This window comes from Pelophylax lessonae, assembly GCF_965119305.1.
Source record: "Pelophylax lessonae genome assembly, chromosome: 8".
Taxonomy (NCBI): Eukaryota; Metazoa; Chordata; class Amphibia; order Anura; family Ranidae; genus Pelophylax; species Pelophylax lessonae.
Genome location: NC_138775.1, coordinates 179,576,183 through 179,597,228, shown reverse-complemented (window position 1 = coordinate 179,597,228; position 21,046 = coordinate 179,576,183). Strand labels below are relative to the sequence as shown.

The 21,046-nt window shown below is 41.7% G+C and overlaps 1 protein-coding gene across 2 annotated transcripts in view; it reads left to right on the top strand.

Annotated features, from left to right (window-relative positions):
- CDC14A (cell division cycle 14A) overlaps positions 1-21,046 on the top strand; it is a 212,075-nt gene that overhangs the window by 105,862 nt on the left and 85,167 nt on the right. For both annotated transcript variants that reach the window (XM_082265809.1, XM_082265808.1), the window contains exons 4-5: positions 5,540-5,632; positions 12,124-12,203. In XM_082265809.1, coding sequence (XP_082121935.1) covers positions 5,540-5,632; positions 12,124-12,203 — 173 coding nt within the window. The remainder of the gene's footprint in view (positions 1-5,539; positions 5,633-12,123; positions 12,204-21,046) is intronic.

Genomic DNA, 21,046 nt, shown 5'->3' with positions numbered 1-21,046 from the left:
CCAGGATCCTGCATTAATGGAAATGTCATTATTTTAGTCAATATAAACTTCTAAATACCTTTTCTTATCAGCAGTGATTGGCCGAGAATTAGTTAAAGTTTGTAGGTGGTTTTCATTCTCCTCTGACTGTTCTATGAGGCTGCATGACCCTTGATCCTCTGTCTGGACAGTGCTGATTGGCCCTGTACCAATCACATGCACCCTCCCAAAAAAAAAAAACTCTCTAGCAATACACATCAAACTGAGCATGTGCAGAGTGCCTCCCAGAGCTCTGTACTATCAGGAGATGGATTGGAGACTGTGGAAGGAGGGGAGGATCAGAGAAGACCGGATCAAACAGCCTTTTTACACAATGCAGCGGATTAACCCCTTAGATTCCACAGTGAGTATAACAAGGATGCTTTACTGCATATTCAGACTGATTTTATTGTTGTGGGTTTAGTAACACTTTAGGATTTATTGAACAGAGTAAAAATAAAATTAGGACTTGAGCTGTTGAATAGTACTTCTAAAATGATTGAACAAGGGGTGTCTGCAGGTACCTACAGATATTATTGCCCAGATTGGTCAACAGTCATCCCATGTGTATGTAAGCACTTTAAAGGAAACCTGTTACCATGTCATGCAAACCAAAATACACCCCCATTGTATCTGAAAACTGGTGGGGGAATATTCAAGAAGCTCAAGGAGTAGTACAGAAAGCACCGATCCACAGAATGAATACAGCAGAAACAGAAAGATGCATGCAGTACAGATTCCTCTCCAGCAAAGAGAACAGTAATGACATCACCAAATCTCACTCCAAATCTTGTGAGATTAGCAGTCAGAGCCAGCAGAAGCAGTACACAGCCTAGGTACCTTCACATACTAGGATGTGCAGTGCTATTTTTCAGTAGGAATTCAAGATTAAAGTGATACTAAATTCTTGTTTTTTTTTTTTTTTTTTGGTGCAGCGGTTTTGCAGGGAGCAGCCCTGATCCTCCTTTCCTCTGGTCCAACACAGGCGCTCCTGGCTCCTTCCTCCTGCTGGGTTCACCTAAGCAGACAGGCTCCCAACCCGTGACTCTGTGTGTTCATTTACACATGGAGCCACGGTTTGGCCCCACCCCCTCTGCCTCCTGACAACCACTTTAAACATTTTTTCAAGATACTATTTAGTCACAATTAAAGCCTAAGTTTGCTTAAAACATAAGAATATAAAAATAGCACAAGGTATCTTACTTTCATTGAGATGTGGCCCTTGTGTTGCTGTCCTCCTTTTAAAGAAATCTTACTCCTCTGAGGCCCCCCACCCCGCTGCTGTAATCTTCCTTTGCAGTGGGGGTTAGAACCAAGGGGCTGTGACAGGCACTCATCAAGAGGGCCTGGCAATGCCCACTGTTTCTGCCCAGCTCCTCCATTCATAGAAGCTGTTCTACAGCTTTCATGAATGAAACATAATCATGAATGGTGGGAATGGACCTATCAATCATCCACCTGTCCTATATTTGTAGCTCTTGTTTCACTCATTAAGACCCCATTCAGACTAGCGCGACTTGTCAGGCGACTTGTCAGCCTGACAAGTCGCGCTCGGTCGCTCGCCATTGATTAGCACAGGACCCGTTCTAATAGGAGTGACACAAGTCGCTCCGACTTAGAAAAAGGGTCCTGTACTACTTTGGGGCGACCTGGGAGCGACTTGCATTGACTTCCATTATGTGAAGTCCCTGCAAGTCGCGCCGAAGTCGCAGTGCACGCTATGCACCGCGACTTCACAGGTCGCCCCTCGAAGTCGGATCGCCTCAGTGTGAACCGGCTCTTAAGCTGTAGTAGCTTCTATGAATAGAGGCCAGGGTGGGCATAGTTGGACACTCTTGATGAGAGCCTGTTAGTTCTTTTAACCCCTGCCACACTGGAAGAGGGCAGGGGTGGGTGGGCATATCAGAGGAATAAGCTTTCTGTGAAAGGAGGACACAGCAGCACAAAGGACACATCTCTCTGAAGATAAGTCATGCCCCTTGTGCTGATTTTTAATTTTTTTGGTTTTAGATAAACTTAGACTTGAATATCTTCCCTGTAACATAGCAAATGTTTACTTTTGAGTTAAGGATGTGTGTGAATACATACAAAACTAAAGCATAGTAAAAATAGATGTGACATCTGTTGGTCATTACCATAAACAACAAAACAAAACCAGTGCCAATCTGGGCAAATGAAGTGTTTAAAGCTAAATTCTGGGAATTAGACACAATTTATTCTTGCGGTGGGGCCTCCCTGCATTGCAAAAGTCAGATGCTTATTTAGTCTATGGGTGCTGGTATAATGTGTATTTGCGTACCCTAATCTGTGGCCTAGCAGGCTCCAGTGCTGTTCTCTTCTACCCAAGGCTCCAGGCTGTGGATGATCCCTTGGTATCATTACATAACATACATGGCTATTAACCCTGCTTTGTATGTGGAGGAAGTGAGCATGCAACTGGCTGAGAGCGCCTTAGAGGCAGCAATGATGGATCATTTCAATGGATAGAGGGAGCCTGCTGGAGCAGAGCTACAGGTGCATCTCATAAAATTAGAATATCATCAAAAAGTTTATTTATTTCAGTAATTCAATTCAAAAAGTGAAACTTATATATTTTATATAAATGCGACACACACAGAGTAAGATATTTCAAGCATTTATTTCTTTAAATTTTGATGATTATGGCTTACACCTAGTGAAAACCCAAAATTCAGTATCTCAGAAATTTAGAATATTACATAAGACCAATAAAAAAATGATTTTTAATACAGAAATGTTGGCTTACTGAAAAGTATGGCCATGTACAGTATAGTATGCACTCAATGCACTCAATACTTGGTCAGGACTCCTCTTGCATGAACTACTGTATCAGTGCTGCGTGGCATGGAGCCTGTGGCACTGCTGAGGTGTTATGGAAGTCCAGGTTGCTTTGATAGCAGCCTTCAGCTCATCTGCATTGTTGGATCTGGTGTCTCTCATCTTCTTCTTGACAATGCCCCACAGATTCTCTATGGGGTTTAGGTCAGGTGAGTTTGCTGGCCAATCAAGCACAGTCATACCAGTATTATTAAACGAGGTATTGGTACTTTTGGCAGTGTGGGCAGGTACCAAGTCCTGCTGGAAAATAAAATTGGCATCTCCATAAAGTTGGTCAGCAGAGGGAAGCATGAAGTGCTCTAGATTTTCCTGGTAGAGGGCTGTGCTGACTTTGGACTTGATAAAACACAGAGGACCAACACCAGCAGATGACATGGCGCCCCAAATCATCACTGACTATGGAAAATTTTGCACTTGCATCCACACATCTGACAGGCTGCTTGTACAGAAGTCGATCGGTAGTGAGACTTTTGTAAAATCATTGCTAAACCAGACAAATTTTGATCTGTGTATGGCTGGCGATAGTGTACCATTTTGGCATCCAATGATATGACTGGACTACTTAAGTCATCCTGGCCCAACAAGTCAAGATGGCTGTAAACCCAAAACAAGACCAGTCAAAGATGTTGGCTGCCAGCGAGAGAGCTCCTGGACACTGCATCATTGGGGCTAAAGTAAGTGTAGTTCTGCTTTAAGGTCTTGTTCACACTAGTGCAATTTCTTCTGCGTCTGCGGCCGTACTACAATGCACAACATTGGAAATCACATTATTCTCTATAATGCACATCAGTGCAGCATGGTGCAGTGCAATGTTTGAAAAGGTGCAGGTGCTTGTTTTGGTGAAGCTTACTGTGGTTTTTGCTCTAAAGATTTTCAATAAGAGTGCATGCGTTTTTGGTGTGTTTTTGGCAAGGTTTTCTGCCTAACAACTAGTTTCCCCCCTAAAAAAAAAAAAAACATGCTACAAAAACGCATGATTATGCAACAGCACTAGTGTGAACTTAGGCTGAGGAAAGTTGCATACACGGTACATACATGTTTATGCAGAGTGCAGCAATTCTGTTCCAGGTGTATAGACCCAGGATACAGAACTGCAAGTACCCAGTAAATATAGCAACAGAGAGGATCCCACTGTCTTGCAAAGTAGTAGGCAGGAACTTTTTATTACATAGGGAAATGGAACATAATATCTGGTTAGCTCCATGGCAGCTTTGCCACCCTAGGCCATGGGCTAAGTTGTCATGCAGAAATCTAGCCTCGTTCATGTGAAAGTAAACACGGTAATGCTGATATCTCCTTAGCCAGGTGATCCTGTATTATAAATTTATACCTTTATTTTTAATAAAATGCTATATTTCTCTCTAGTGCTGGCTATACACTAGTAGAATTTCGGTCGAAATTTATGGCTTTAAGAACGTTCCTTCATTTTTCTAAACATTGAACGCAGTGAGGAAAAATTTCGAAGGAGCGGGATGTAACATTTTTCTCAAATTAACAAATATCTAAGTTTATGTAGTTTTCGTTTGGTAAGGTCTGTTCATATCAAATCAAATGTTAAAAGCAAGCAGAATTTTGGAATATTATTGAACTTCATTCATCAAGCGTCGAATGTGAGAATTTTCCTAAGCACGTACGTATGAACGTTCATTCGAAAATCTACTAGTGCATGGCCAGCTTAAGTTGATGCGTAACTCTAATTTTGTGGGAAAAAAATTAGCAAATAAAAAAAAAAATAATATAGCATATACAACTGCAACACAAGTCATATTGTAATTGAAGGTTATTAAAAATTACCTTTACTTTTGAATCTGCTGTATATTTCAGTAACATGCAATGCAATATGGCCACCTGCAGGCCTTCTGTACACCCCCCCCCAAGTAATGTAATTTCCTGCTTGAGTGATTGGCTCACTGATTTTCCCAGAAGTCTGCACTAAGATACAAGTCAGATTTTGAGCATCTCTTGCAAAAAAAATGTAATTTTCAAAAGGAAATCACGTCTAAAGAGATGCAGACCCTGCAACGTTCCTCATTAGTGCCCTGCAGGTGCAACAGCTGATTGATGATTATAAAACCACTCCCATAGGCCCCTTTACACTGGCTATGATCCGGTCCGCCTGTCCGTTTTTCAGGTGCACCTGATCGGATGCTCCATGCAGCCCAATGGACCAACGGATGTCAGCGGAGACATGTCTGCTGACACCCGCTGCTATCCAATCTGATCCGTGAAATCCAGATGGATGGAAACCCTATTTTCCATCCGTCTGGAGGATCGGATCGGATAAGATCTCCCTTAGAGGAGAGCGGGGATCTGACAGCTCCGTCTCTGCAAAGTAAGTCTAGACGTAGCTGTCATCCGCCTGCTCAGCGGGGATCGGCGGATCGATCCCCGCTGATCAAAACTCTGAGTTTGTCGGGCGTGCCCCGCCCGTGTAAAAGGGGCAATACAGATTCACTAATCCTTCAGAATGACAAAAGGTAGGAATCTGCAACAAAGTTTGTTTAAATTCATGCAATGTACTTTGTACATAGATCCCCCCCAGAGGGGAATGTTTTTTTCTCAACAAAAGTGGAGTTACACTTTAATATTGATATTTGAAATTTCTAAGAAAATGTAAACTGATTTTTGTTGACCAAACGATAACATATTATGTATCTCTTTGCAGTCGTTCAGCTTGTCAAGGAAGAAGATTGTTCACTACACCAGCTATGATCAGCGGAAAAGAGCTAACGCAGCATTCCTGATTGGAGCATATGCAGTGAGTGAAAATAATAGGCAAATACATTTTTGTTAGTGTCATTGCCTGTATTGATGGTGATTGTGTTCTCATGCAGGGTGTCAAGTTCCTGACCTGCCGCAGTTTCTTTTCTGATCCATTCTTCCCATTGTCTGTCAGCTTCTTTTTCTGCCTTGTTAATATTTTACAGCAGGACAGAAATAAGTCGAGCGGCTCTCATATGTCAGGGTCCAGCTTAGCCTTTGTAAATTTCACATGCACATCGCTCTGTGCAGAAGCCCGTATAATCTAAAACAACAAAAACATTGTATATTTATAAACGCATTATGTACTGCCGGATTGGCATTAAAGGGCGTCCGCTATTGTTACAGTCTCTCAAAGAGCTCCCAGGTTTTTATATCTGCATGTAAAGCTGAACTCCAGGCTGATATGATAAAGCTCCATTTATTCTATTTGTGTATTCATTAAAATAGAATATTACATTGTAATACACATTTGAAATAAATTTATGTTTACTGTTTTACCTGTTAAAAAAGTTTAAAATGTGGCTTATTCTTGTGATTGGACAGTCAGGCAGGTGGTATGCTTGTTTCTGATTCAGTAAAGAAGCTTCCAATGTCATCTCCCCACCTCCAGCCTAATCATTGGACAATAAATCAGTATCACCACCCCAGTCCAATTACCTGGAAGGTGAACCTTAAAATAACAAACTGATCTTCCTGCCTTTTGCAGCATGGATTATATGTCTGGCTTGACAAACTACAAATCCTATGGCATATAAAACAGTAAACATGCATGTATTTCAAATGTGTATTACGAAATGTACCAAACTTGAAAATACCTTTTAACCCGCCAGGGGACCTAGTGCAAGGAGTACTTGTTCCCATTCCAATCCATGCCACCATTACTGATCAGTGTTGCTTGACAGCTTACCCCCCTTCCTCCCACGCTATCCAAAAACGCTGCTAGCAAGGATATAAAGGTGTGAGTGACAGCACTCCTCTCCAGCGACACACCGGCTGGCAGTGACAAGTGCTGTCATTCACCATAAAAGAAGAGATTTCTCCTGCTGTGTTTAAAAAAAAAAAAAGTTAACAAGCAGCGCTGGTACTTTTAGTTCCTCAAAGTCCTGCTGATTTACTCCGCTAGCTGCAGCTGCCTAAAGAATTAGTAAGGGGGTGATATTATAATTGGGTTTGGGCTTTTCTCCTAAGTGTGAAAATGAACCGAGGAGAGACAGAGCAGCTGGAGAGACAGTGGTGGGATAGGGAACAGTTATGAAAACAGTGGCCGGGCAGAGAGCAGCTAACACACAGGAAAGACTGTACACTGTCAGAGGGAGCAGACACTGATCTTGTTCTTGTGTTCAAGATTGGTGTTTGTACAGTACAGAACAAAGTACAGTACACAAGCAAAGTGCACTGAACTGCACTGTAATTCTTATGTACTGTAACTCATGTATGTATTCTGTGTAATGGGCGTGTGATCAGGTAATTCAGAACACGTCTATTGTTCTTGATTACCAGATCAAAGGCACATTACTAAGAATAGGAAACACACAGTACAGAGGAGAGGGGGCATGGGCATCAGTGCTGACTGTACCTCCCCCCACAGGAACGCCCATAAATTGGCTTCTGCCTGGGGTGGAGCTACAGCCACTGTTAACAGACATAAAAATGTGCTTTGTTTCTGAACTACAACACTGATCTAAAAACACCTTCATTCTAACAAACTGCTTTATTTAAAGTGATTGTAAAGTCTAGTTTTTTTATGTTAAAAATAACAAGCATGTTTTACTTACCTGCCCTGTGTAGAGGTTTTGCACAGAGTAGCCCAGATCCACCTCTTCACGGGTCCCTGTTTGGTGCTCCTGACCCCTCCCTCCTGTTGAGTGCTTCCACAGCAAGCCGCTTGCTATGGGACCCAAGCTGAGCCAGAGCTCCCTGTATTCATTCAGACATAGAGCCGTGACCTGGCCCACCCTGCCCTGCCCTCTTTCTCTCCTCATTGGCTGACTGACATTGATTGACAGCAGTGGGAGCCAGTGGTGCTGCTCTACTGTTTGTCAATGAGGAGGGGAGTTCGGGGCAGCTGAGTCATTCCTGCAACATTGCTGTATCTAGAGGTACTTCAGGTAAGTATTGGGGCACTGAGGCACAAAAAAGGCTTTTTATCCTAATGCATAGGATGCATTAAAAAAAAAAAAAAAAAAAAAGGTCTGCTATTACAATCACTTTAAAGACTTTGTGGTAAATAACAGAGCCAGGACTATGCAAATGAGATCTAATGGCTGGAGTCCCCAAGAAAAAGAAGAAGACAGTGGGTGACTTTAGCGAAGACTTAAATATCTGTTTTAGGGGGATTGATCAATTAATGTGTTGTAGTCTGTGGAGAAGTCCAGGATCTGGCTCTGCTGTCTGACAGGGCTGCCAGGATCACAGCTTCTAATCCCTTGACAAGAAAACAGGTTAATCAATATGTATTACAAGTGTGTATTTAGTTGTTTTACTGGAGTTCATCCTAAAATGACTGTAATAATAATAACACTATTCTCCCCCTGTGCATTATCTAAGCTTTCTTAACCACGTTAACACCGGAGGATTCTGCTGTCTTACGTCTGGGCCACTTTTTGCGATTCGGCACTGTGCGACTTTAACCGACAATTGCGCGGTCATGCAACGCCGTACCCAAACGAAATTTACGTCCTTTTTTTCCCACAAACAGAGCTTTTGGTGGTATTTGATAACCTGTGCGATTTTTACTTTTTGCGCTATAAACCAAAAAAGAGCGACAATTTTGAAAAAATAACAATATTTTTCACATTTTTTTTTATATGAAATTCCCCCCCAAAAAAATGTAAAAATCAAAATTTTTTATCATTTTAGGCCAATTTGTTTTCTGCTACATATTTTTGGTAAAAAAAAATCGCAATAAGCGTATTTTGATTGGTTTGCGCAAAAGTTTTTGCGTTTACTAACTAAGGGAAAGATTTCTGTCGTTTTTGGTGTTTTTTTTTTTAACGAGCAATGGCGGTAATCTGCGATTTCTTTTTTTGCGGGACTGCGACATTGCAGCGGACAGATCGGACCCTTGACTGACATTTTTGACACTTTTGAGGTTACCAGTGACATTACTACAGTAATCAGTGCTATAAATATGCACTGTTACTGTAAAAATGACACTGGCAGGGAAGGGGTTAATTTTATTGGAAAGGGAGGGGTTAATGTATGCCTGGTGCTTACCAACGTGTGTGGGGGGAGGTGACTGAGTGACACAGGGACAGATCGCAGGTTCTGAACCCTGCAATCTGACCCTGCCTGTCACTTAGGAGATCTGCCCGTTTTGTTTACACAAGCGGGCGGATCTCCAGACTCGATTCCCCGACGATCGGGGAAGAGCGGCGGTGATCACGGCCGCTCCTCCCCTGGCCCGACTCCCGCTGTGACTGAATACAGCGGAACCGAGCTTCCGGCGGCGCACGCGCGCCGCCGAGAAGGGGGAGTGTCTGGCGACGTAGGTCTACGTCGCCAGACGATAACGAACCACTTTGCCGCAGTAGAGCTCTAGTGAGCAGCGGTAAAGTGGTTAAATGCTGCACATTGTTTCTATCACTGTTGGTGTTGCTGCGTTAGGCAGTCACCTATAAATTTCCTTGACTGCACATAGAAGAGCAGTTTGCTCAATAATATCAGAAAAAGCATACTGACCACTAAACACCAGTGGCTGCAGCAGTTTTATTGAGATTATATGTTTTCAAAGCTGTATGAGAAATGATAAGGATCATTTACAATATCTATAGGGAAGAATATACAGAGAATATTCAGCATGGATTCCTCTAGTAGTACAGACTTCCGTTGCTTCTGAACCCCATTAGTGGTCAAAAAGTGGTAATTATTACAAGCAATGCCTGTATCAAAAACATTACTAGGGAGTCAGCTAGTATATGGCTAGTGTTATTAATCGTTGTAAAGCACAAGGAGGAAAGTGCCTGTTTAATTGACATAGAAGCCAGGAGAATGTGACTGTGGCGCTATGTAAAAATCAATCTGCTGCTGTCATTACACTTTTCCCATAGAAGGTTAGACGTGAGAGCTGACCGTGTTACCACTCAGGAAACTCTAAAGGTGGGTACATACTATAAGAAAATCGTAAGAAAAATTCTGTACCAGGAACTATTGTTTGATTTTCATATAGTGTGTACACATCTTCCGACCTCTGATTGAGACTTTCCAAATGAAAATTTCCGAAGGGACAAACTCCAAAAATTTTTTTTTACCTGAACAGATCTAACGATTTTCGTTTAATGTGTACTATATTTGTACGGTTTTCGTACCTGCAAAATTGGATACGAAAGACTGCGCATGATCAGTAACAATAAACAGCAAAAAAGTCTTTGTCGTAATATTTTCGTACAATTAGTATTATTTTGACTTGCTGTGAAACATGGTGGAAAACTGGACGATCATTCGCCCAAGTTTCTTATAGTGTGTAGCTTTAAAAGTCTTGGTAAAATGCATTTTCCTTTTTCACACATTCTGCATGTCATAATTTATTGACCAAAGTAGAATGGAAATTTGTACATTGTGATATTTGAATGTAATTTAATTTTCTTTTTTTTTTTTCTTCTTTTTTTTTTTTTATGTCTTTCCTAAAAATTTTTGTAAGGTATACAGTTGGATGCACAAACTTATGCTGTATAATGCAGAATGTATAGATAATAAGAAAACAAGACAGGGCCTAAGACAAATAACAGTCATTAGATATTAGGTCAAGATTAATGACAAGGTGGTCATATTGGTTGGTCAAATAAAGCTATCTACAGACATTGGACAGTGGCCATCCATGCAACATAGTCAAGCCACCAAAGGATCTACAAACCAGATGAACGTGCATATTTGTGCTAATGAAAGAATGAGGACATCTTGGTTCATTGCTGTGTCCTTTCTCCTCTGAGCAGGGTCAGTCATGGTCGTGAAGGGATCTACAGAAATACTAAGGTTCCCTGATACCACCGTAACCTGACAAATTATTTTTAATCTGATAGATCTTTAAAGTGGTTGTAAAGTCAAAATAATCAATAACTGCCATCTCCTCTGGTTTTTTATTTAAATTCTGAACTCCACAAATGTTTAGACACATTCAGGCGCATCAAACATTTGAGTGTTAATGGATTCCATCGGCCAGTATTAATTTATTCTGGCCATTGCAATGAATAAATACTCAAACGCTAAAGGCGTCTAGGTGCATTTAAATGTGTTTACATGGGTTTAGGCGTGTTAAGCTGTTTTTCTGCCCAAAAGCTCCTCTCCTAAATGTGCTGATCATTGTTCTTTTTCTGCCAGTAAATTTTCCTCTTTTAATATGCCTGTAAACACCAATGTGTGCATGGACACCAAGGGGTTGATTTACTAAAACTGGAGGGTGCAAAATCGAATGCAGCCCTGCATAGAAACTAATCAGCTTTCAGGTTTTTTTTGTCAAATCCTAATTAAACAAGCTGAAGTTAGAAGCCGATTGACTTCCATGCATAGCTGCACCAGATTTTTGCACTCTAGTTTTAGTAAATGAACCCCATATGCAAACACGGAGGCAAAAAAAAAAAAAAAAAGTCAAACACCTGTAAAAGTGGTGTTTTTTACACCTTGTGCATGAGCCCCAGCTCCTGAAGTTGGCAAACACGTATAGATTTCTTTTGTTCAGCCTGTGGGCTGAACAAAAGAAATCTAACAGGTTCCTCCATCCATGCCAATAGGGCAGATGGACCAATCCCCCACCTCTAAAGTTGGCCGTACACGTGTAGATTTCTTTTGTTCAGCCTGTGGGCTGCACAAACAAAATCTAACAGATTCCTCCATCCAAGCCAACAGGGCAGATGGACCAATCCCCCTGCCCCCACATCCCTCTCATAGATAGATGCCAGTTTAACAGACCAGGCATGTCAGCTATAATCTCTGGCTCTGTGAACTCGTAAACCAGGTTTAAAATGGAGCAATGACTAAATCACTTCTGGTGCAAATGCTCAATAACATCTTTTACCTATTGTCTTCTTTAAGACCTTTGAAGTCAAGTGTGGTTTAAGTAACACCTGTTATGTTGTATGGTGACATATAATCTGTTAAGGCAGCTAATTTATTTTAATGGTCACACACTGCACCACAATGGACCAGAAAACACACCTGCACTATTTTTACAGCAATGCATTATAGTGTTACCATGCCTTGTGGTTCAGTGCAATGCGGGTTCACTAGAGGTGTGTTCCTTTTGTGTGTATGGTTCCATATAAAATGTTATTCTACAATTGTCTACATGTTATTTGTAGACTACAATTTTAAAATAAGGAGTCTTGTCAACTTTTTTCATTTTTACTAAATGAGGCTCTTTCCTAGTAAATTACAACTTTTTTATTATTTAGTTTAACAGTACAGTTTTTTCAGCTGTTTTCTGTTTAGAAATCAGATCTTTTACAATTTTATATAGCAGATGACTAATCTTTTCTTTTGTCTTAAATCTAGGTGATCTATTTAAAGAAGACACCAGAAGAGGCATACAGAGCACTGCTTAGTGGGTCCAGCCCCCAGTACCTCCCTTTTAGGTGAAAAGACCTAATGACAACGTTTATCATTTCCTTTCTTCTGCATTCTATAATTACACTTGTTAATTGTTACTTTTGATCCTGGGTTGAAGTCAGCTGTACAGTAAATACATCATATGATCGAGGTATAGACAGAAAATGAGTTAAGCCTCATCCCAAAATTAAATGGATAGAGAACATTTAGGCTGTACAGCAATAAGGTCTAGTACAGTATTGCTCAAACTTACATTCACTGGAAAAAAACTGACTCTACATTTCATTATCAACATAATAATGAAATTAAGAATTTAGACTACAATTCCATAGCAAAACTGTCTCAGTAAACTCTTTTCTGCATGGTCACTTCATGTACCTTGTGTGATAATTCGCCTCCAGCAGGTGGGAAATTCTACATTTCTGAAAATACCACTTCTCATGTTTTTAATGTATTTTGAGCTAATTAGTATATACTGTGCGTATATATATCTATATATATATATAGATATATATATATATCTATATATATATCTATCTATATATATATATATATATATATATATATATATATATTATTTTATTTTTTTAAATGTGGAACTTTGTAACTATCCTAAGATCCTTACACTATAAAATGATCATTTTATTAGTAAAATACTGCAGGGCTCGACAAACCCGGGCGCTAGAATTAGCGACCTGGCGCCTGGGGTGCCCTGCATAGGGTGTCCTGTCCCTTTTGAGCCCCCCACCTTCTCCTCGAGTGCACGGACTTCCGCGCTGTCCAAAAATTGAGGCCCCGGCTTTTCGGCCTTCTTCTGTGAGATGAGAAAGGCTAGGGGAACTGGCGCCCTCTTGTGGTGGCCGGGAGTAATGCATGTTCTTAATGCCTTTCCATCTCCTTCCAAAGAGGAAATGAGAGGAAAGTTTTTTTAAGGCTTCATCTCTCTGTCCAGCTACCTTTGCTTAAAGGTAAGTGGACAGGGAGTATGGTTATTATTATTAATTTATTTTTTTAATGTAAAAAAAATTAAATAATTTTTTCTTTTTTTTTTTTAAATTATTAAAAAAAAATATGTTTTTTTTTTTCCAATTCTTATTTAAAAAAGAAAAAAAAATTGATATATATATATATAATATATTATATCAATCTTTTTTTTTTTTTTTTTTTTTTTCCTCATCGCCATACCACAGCCTAAGGCCCCTTTCACACGGGCTGTCTGATCAGGTCCGCCTGTCAGTTTTTCAGGCAGACCTGATCGGACCCTTCAGTCTCCTCTATGGAGCAGTAATCTGCCGCCATCTGATCCTGTCCGCCAAAAACAGACGGATGGTGGTTCTATTTTCTATCCATCCCGTTGATCGGATCAGATGGCATCGGATGGAAAGAGACAGACAGTCTGTTTCCATCCAATTGCGCTATAGAAGAGAGTGGAGTTCTAGTCGTATCTATTTGTAAATTTAGTATCCGTTTTATTAAATAAAGCTTGGTTGTAAGCCCCGGTTCACACTTATGCGATGCGGGAAGGCTGCGAATTCGCAGCATGTTCCCGCATCGCAAGCGCGCCCCTGGCAGTTCACACTGCCATATGCGATACGCTGGGGGTGTCAATGTAATCTTAATGACACCCCCAGTTTGATCGCATATCGCAGTGCGATCTTGCAGTTCGCACAGGATCGGATCGCACAAATGTGAACCGCTGTGCAATCCGATCCTGATGCGGCTGCAAAAAAGGGTCCTGAGCGTCTTTGCTGCGGGTGCGGTGCGAATTTAGCCATACAAAGTGTATGGCTAAACTCGCACCGCACAGCCGATCGCATGTAATGAAGGAGCAGTGCGCTCCGATATTACATGCGATCGCCGCAGCCGCATGAGTGTGAACCGGCACTTAGTTTAAAAAAAAAAAAACTGGCTCCTAACTTTTTTAGCTGGCTCCTAGATTTCAGGCAAATTTGTCAAGCCCTGAAATACTGTTTCTAATTCCAGACTGAAATTCTTTGCTATCTAGTTTTTTTGATTTTGGCAGGCAGATGCTACAGGTAATGCATACTTCCAGCTATGTAAGCAGAATTTTTTCCACGTGTCTCTTATACCGCAGGGGAAATCATCCTGAGAATTAACTATTTTATGACCCCAAAGTTTGCTGCATATTTACAACCCAATGGGCAAGTTTTAGAATACCATGCTATAAAAATATAGGAGTCATTCAAAGGAGTGTAGTTTGCAGTGGTTAGGTTATATAGGTAAAATACCAATATAATGAAGATAAATTATCCAGGTTATTTAAGTTGGCACAAGTGGCATTATGAACGACAGGCTTTCTAAATATCAACCACACTATCAGATTTAATACATGTAGCTTTCATCAGCTAAAAATCTCAGACTGCTGGACTGCATGGCCCTTAGACAAAGATGAAAGGGCACACAGGGTGATACAGGTAGGGGGTAGGGTACTTTGTTGGATGTTGAAAGCATATACACATCATGGTGCCCTCTGGCTCTGTCTAAATTCATGAAATTTTCAGCTCTTGTGTCAGAAGATGACATTTGGTAGAGCTGTAGTTAGGATTACCTCCTTACGATGGTCACATCATATTATCACCTGTGCTGTCAAGCATTATCTTAGTCTGTGTGACGAACTAAGCACTGTCTGCTCCTGCAATATATCTAGCAAATACATTATTATCAGACTAGTGTTAGGGGTTTTACCTGCAGTGTCTCAAAGTGGTGTGTTTTGTGGCTTGTTTAAATTCCTATATTCTTTTATTTTTCACCCTTGGCTTATTGTTTAATACCCCTGTAGCCCTGGCCTCCTGTTGTCCCTGAATAGTTTCATACAGCAGCTCAGACACAAGCTGTTCTAATTTCTGAGCCTGTCCAAACATGTTCTTCTGTCATTTGGCCAGATAGAAAAAGCTAATGACTCAGAGTGAACCGTATGATGTGTCTGTACCGCAATAAGAAAGTTAAATAATGGATATCCAGGGTTGGACCTTATTGCATCAATTAGAGAGTACATACTAAAAATACATGAATACTTTGGTGTGTGTGTCCTTTTAACATATATTTATTCGGTTCACATTACTAACACTGACCTGGGTTATACTAGATACAAATAGCTACTTGTATGCCTGTTTGTAAAATCACACAGGCCATCCAGATGAGTGAATAGTATTAGGATGTGTCATTGTAACCTTCTGATGTTGCACCAAGGGACAGGTGTAGTTGCAGACGTCAGTGCTTATCAACACTCTGCTGGATGCTTCATACATGAAAAACTGTACAGCATCAGAAGAGTGTTCACAATTGCGCAAGGTCTTGCAAAACGGAATCACAAATGACATTTATCCAAGGATTTTACTGATAGCTGAATAGTGAATGGTTCATCTGGGACACTGTGCAGGAGTCCAGGAGTATTAAACCTAAGAGTTCTCAGCCAGCTGTCAGTGCAGACTCTCGGGAGTGTGATGCCTAAGGTGTCAGCCTGAAAGTTTCATCTTTTCCTAGTATGTGGCAGGTTTGGTCTCCAAATGCAGGTGTGCTTTCAAGCCTCATTTGTAGACTGTATCACCTGAAGGAAAAAAAAAATTAAAGAAGGGCGCAATTTGTAACCAGTTTAAATCATGTTCAAGAATGAAACATTTTCCAGGGTGTATTGAACTATAGAACAAGAGGGGTACTGTTTGAGGTTGGCACACAGAAAGGTCAGGTGTAACCTTAGAAAGTGCAATTTTACTGACCAACTAAGTTGATGTAACCAAATGGAAACAGATCTTGAATAAGTACAGATCTGTGTTCTAGGACAATGATATTAAATTATCCATTGTTCTTTCTTGTTGATTAGTCCTTTTGTAGTTTGCCTCCCTGGCATCCAGATGCAGTGAATGCTCTTTTAGCCTTACAGGCCTGTTGCACCCCCTTCAGCCGCTCCTTATCGCTTCCCTGCTTCTGCACAGATGAATGCACTTTCTCCAGTCTCCTCGGATGCCTCATACCACTGGACCCCTTGCTCTATCCAGCCCATGTGTCAGCTTGGTTTCTGTAGTTTTTCCTGGCATCCCCATTGTGAGACAGTCAGACAACCTCCTGTTTCTTCAGTCTTCCCAAAGGGCCTAACACCTGCAGGATCCATCTATATCTGGCTATGTTAGGTTTCACCATTGTTAACTGTTTGTATCTGAGTAGTTCAGTGATCCTTCAGCTTGTCCAGGTGGCTGGCACAGTTTCTTTTCCCTGTATCTCGGGGAGTTTTGCTTATTAGATAATTACTATCCCTAGAGCTACTGTCTGGCTGTTCTATATAGGTAGTTATTTTCATATTGGGGGATCCTACCTTTGACAGGTCTCCTGTTTCAGGCTGTGCCTTCACCAAATAGAGGTCGTAGGGGTCCTTCCTGTGGCAAGGTAGGTAGTTTGGTCTCTGTGCTAGACAAATTCAACCGCACTAGAGTATTGTTTTAAATTACTTTATAGTACCTATTCACCTGGGAGTAGATCATTCTTCTTTGGCAAATATGCAGCCTCTTAAGGTAAGCACTCTTAGCGATAATGCTAAGACTCCTGTCCCTTGCTCTTCGGCGACTAAGTTTTGTCTGGATCTGGGGTAAGGAGCTTTCTTAGCTTGGAGCTTAAGTCTCATCGTCATTCCTGCTTACCCCTGTGGTGATGCTTCCCGTGCACCCTACCCCTTCACTTACAGTGATTTTGTGGCATCGAACCACTGCCTTCTCTGGTAGGCCCAGGAGTTGCTTCATACCCCTTGTGGGCTTTTGTGCATTTCCTGATACAGGGTTTTCCCTGGTAGGTCTTGCCTAGGGATACTGGTTTTGAGTACCTCTTTAATCATGGAGCTTGCCTCTCCCTGATCCTAGTGAGTCAGGGGTGCAAAGGTTTTGGGCCTTTTCATATAGACTGAATGGTCTTTTGCACCTCAAACTGTTTGAGCCTAGCTTACTTCCTGGGATCTGTTCTTTCTAGGGATTGACCAAATCAAGTTTTGGCTCTTTTCTTCCCTTCATGGGAAGAAGTTACAGGTTTTTGGTTGATCAACATTCCCTCCTTTCTTTTTAGGTCTTGAGTATTATGTACATTCTCTGTGTTCTCCCTCTGGTAGTGTTCGAAGGTTCCCCTATTTGGTCCACTGGCTCACCCTTAACCACTTAAGATGTTAGACTTAGATTTTTATTCTTCAAGAGGCTCCTGGCCGCAAGCAGTCTTCGATTCTCTCGTTGGACCTGTTAGTGAATGTTGCTGCGTTGCTTTCCCCTCTGCTTTTGAATAGAATCCTATTTTGTTATTTGGTTTAGCTTAAGATTTAGAAGGGAAGGGTAAACCTCATGCCAGTTCTGGTTCGCGAGGCGTTTAACTCGCAGGCCAGCCCCTGTCCAGTGGGGCTATGTCATGGGTGACCCAGCATGGAGCTCTGGACTGCACGCGCTCACTGGCCAGACTGGGGGGGCACTGCATCTAGCTATCCAGCCTGTCTTCCAGCCCGGCAGTTGTCGATCTCACAGAAAAAACCAGGAGAAAAAAATGCCATGTAAAAAGAAAAAATGCCAGGACCAAAGATCCCGGCAGGGAACTAGGTCCTTACTCCTAACTAGGCAGAAAAAAAACTGAAGGTTTATAGAAGAGAGGGGATGTTTACCACCTAAGGCTGCCCATAAGCATAGCCAAGTCTTTTTTCGGCCTAGTGTCATACTCCTGTAGGGGGCAGTATAGCCCTATAGTTCTGAATATGTAGAGCTGTGTCTCTCAACGGATTTCAGAGAAATGGATTTTACAGTAAGTTCTTACAAAAATCCAGTTTTTCCTCACTTTCTATGTTAGTTGCAGTCAGAAAGCAATGGTGTGATGGAAAATCCCTGTTGTTAACACAGAGATAGCAGCACAATTCCATTTTTGGCAGAGTGTGAAAGACTTGAAACTCAGTGAGTCTTTTATTACTATCTTTCACCTTCTGTTCTTGATCCCAGTTCCCATAATTTTTTGTTCTTCTGTCAGAGCAGTAAAAAGTGAGGCGGATCTCCCGCTGGGGGTCACAAGGAAACAATAAAAACATGACAGAGGTTCTAACCCTTCTATCTATTTTTAAAACTAGAAAAAGTTTTGACTGGAAATGGGCAAGTATTGACAAGTATTTGACAAGCAGCTGAGGAGTATTAATTGGTCACTTGCATATCGAAGGAAAAGGAGTAATGGCCCCACACCACCGCAGAACTTTTTTCAAGCAAAAGTCTTTTATTCCTCCATTGTTAGGTAGACAGTACAAAGGACTAACAAACTGTTGACGCGTTTCACACAATTAAGTGCTTATTATAACATCAATAATGTTATGATTAAGCACTTAATTGTGTGAAATGTGTCAACTTGACAATGGAGGAATAAAATACTTTTTCCTGGGAGCAAGTCCTGCAGTGGTGTGCAGCCATTACCCTTTTTTCTTCTGTATACACGGTGGAAAACACCTGCACAGGACTATAGCAAGTGTACTCACCTGAGCGGTGCACAATCTTTGTTTGGATTAATGCATATCATCTTTGCTTTAAAGTGGAGTTCCACCCAAAAGGGGAAGCTCTGCTTAACTGCCCCCCCCCCCCCCCCGGTGCCACATTTGGCACCTATTGGGGGGAGGAGAGAGCGGGCACCTGGTTTTAACAGGTACCCGCTCCCACTTCTGGGTGATCTCGCCACAGCCCCCCTCCTCCTTCCCCCCCGCCGCCAAGCCATTCAGAAAGCGCAGGGCGCTTCGCGCATACACAGTAGGAAACTGGCTGTGAAGCCGCAAGGCTTCAATGCTGGCTTCCCTTCCAAGCAATGTCGGTGGCAGCACCCGAGAGCTGATGGAAAAATCGGCTGAGGTGAAGAAACCACAGGATCCCTGGACAGGTAAGTGTCCTAATATTAAAAGTCAGCAGCTACAAATACTTTTAATTTTTCCTGAAGGAGCCTGGAGCTCCTCTTTAGGTCTTCAAAGCGATGACTAAATACATTTCTGAATTGAGCAATTCAGGGGAACCCATTAAATCTAGGTATTTATGTGGCTAATACATTGTTTTATTTGAGATTTGCTCAGTTTACAGTCTGATCTTCTTATATCTTGCTTTCTTGCAACTGTCTGTCCATCCTTATCCGCCATCAATTTTTTATCTCATTTTGCGTGGTAATTGCAGCAGACATATTTGTCAAGCTCTGTATATATAGACAGTGCATATACAGAATGTCTCTAAATATTCTGAAAATTTGCAGGAAAATATTTTAGCCTCTTGTTCTGGTGTGCAAGTAAAATTTTTGTTCCTTCCCATTGAAGGAGGTAGGCTTGCCCGAGCCATGTAGATTTTACGCAAGGGCAGAAAATATCTAGCTGTAACAAGGCTTGGGAGTGCTGAAATCTCGTACAAAGCTTGGTTCCTAAAAGGACAGTGGTTTTGTATCTTGCTCTGTAGTATAAAAAAGTAACACAGACAGTGTTTTGAATCTGCACATTCTACACTTGCTTACACTGCACGTTGACAGTCTAGATCTGGTAAGGTGTTCATTATTAATGTAAGGCCTCAACATGCCCTTCAATTTCTGTTTAATAGTGTTAAAAACAAAATGTGCCATAGAAGAGTTATGTTATGTGTTCAGTGCAGACCGTGTCTTGGGATTTGGATAAAATCCTTACTTTCATTACCACATTAGAGATAAATGAATGGATCTTCAAATGTGCTGTTTTCTAGCCAATCGCAATTTTACATGTCATCACATGGTCACACCGCTCTAGCACTTCATATGTTATATATGAATGCTGTTTGGATTTGAGTGCAGCACATTTTTTATTTCTGTCGCATAGCGGATGGGTCATTAACCAGACCTGCTTCTGTAGCTCCCCTCTTAGTGTGTCACTTAACCCCATATTGGCACTGTATGTCCAATAAAAAATGCTTTGGGCATGTAAGTATTTGCCAGTTTGAACACAGAGGAATTACTTGGATACAAATGACCAGCTTGAATATATACATGTAATGTATGCAATCCAAGAATCTCTGTTTTAATGCTGACCTTGATATACAGTAGCTGTGAGCATGCCCCCCCCCCCCCCCCCCCCAAACCGTTTAGCTCTAGAACTCCTGAACATGGAAAAAGTTCATTTTCCTGGCTGCAAGGTATTTTGAGAAAAAAAACCCATTGCCGGCAATACAATGTTTAAAAAAAAAACAGCATGCCCCCCCCAATCCATACAAGGCCATTTGGGTCTGATATGGATTTTAAGGGGAACCCCACGCCAAAGTTTTTGAAAAATTGGTGTGGGCTCCCACACAAAATCCATACCAGACCCTTATACGAGCATGCAGCGGAGCAGGCCAGGAAGAGGGGGGGGGGGGGTGAGCTTATCAGAATCTGGAAGCCCCCTTTAACAAAAGGGGCCCCCAGATCCTGGCCCCCTTTATGTGAATGAGTAGGGATACATTGTCCCCCAACTCATTCACTAAATTCCTTTATTAAAAATAAAAAACAATGCCCCTCAATGTAGATCCATTGTCAATAGCGACACCCACATCACCGCACCGATGGACCCGGAAAAAGAAAAAAAGCTCAGCTGCCTGTTCCGCCACGTGACAGTTCTTAAATATGTAAGGGGCGGGGCCACCTGGCAACTTTATCTGGTGGCACCACCCCTTGTGACGTCACCGACCCAACATGCATCGGTCGGTGACGTCAAATGGGGTTGGTGCCACCAGGTGACGTTGGCAGGTGGCTCCACCCCTTACCCATATAAGAACTGTCAGATGGCAGAGCAGGTGGGGAGCCTTCATTTTGGGCGGAGCTTTTTTTTTTTTTGGGGTCCAGATGTGTGGCGGGTGTCATGGTTGGCAATAGATCTACACCG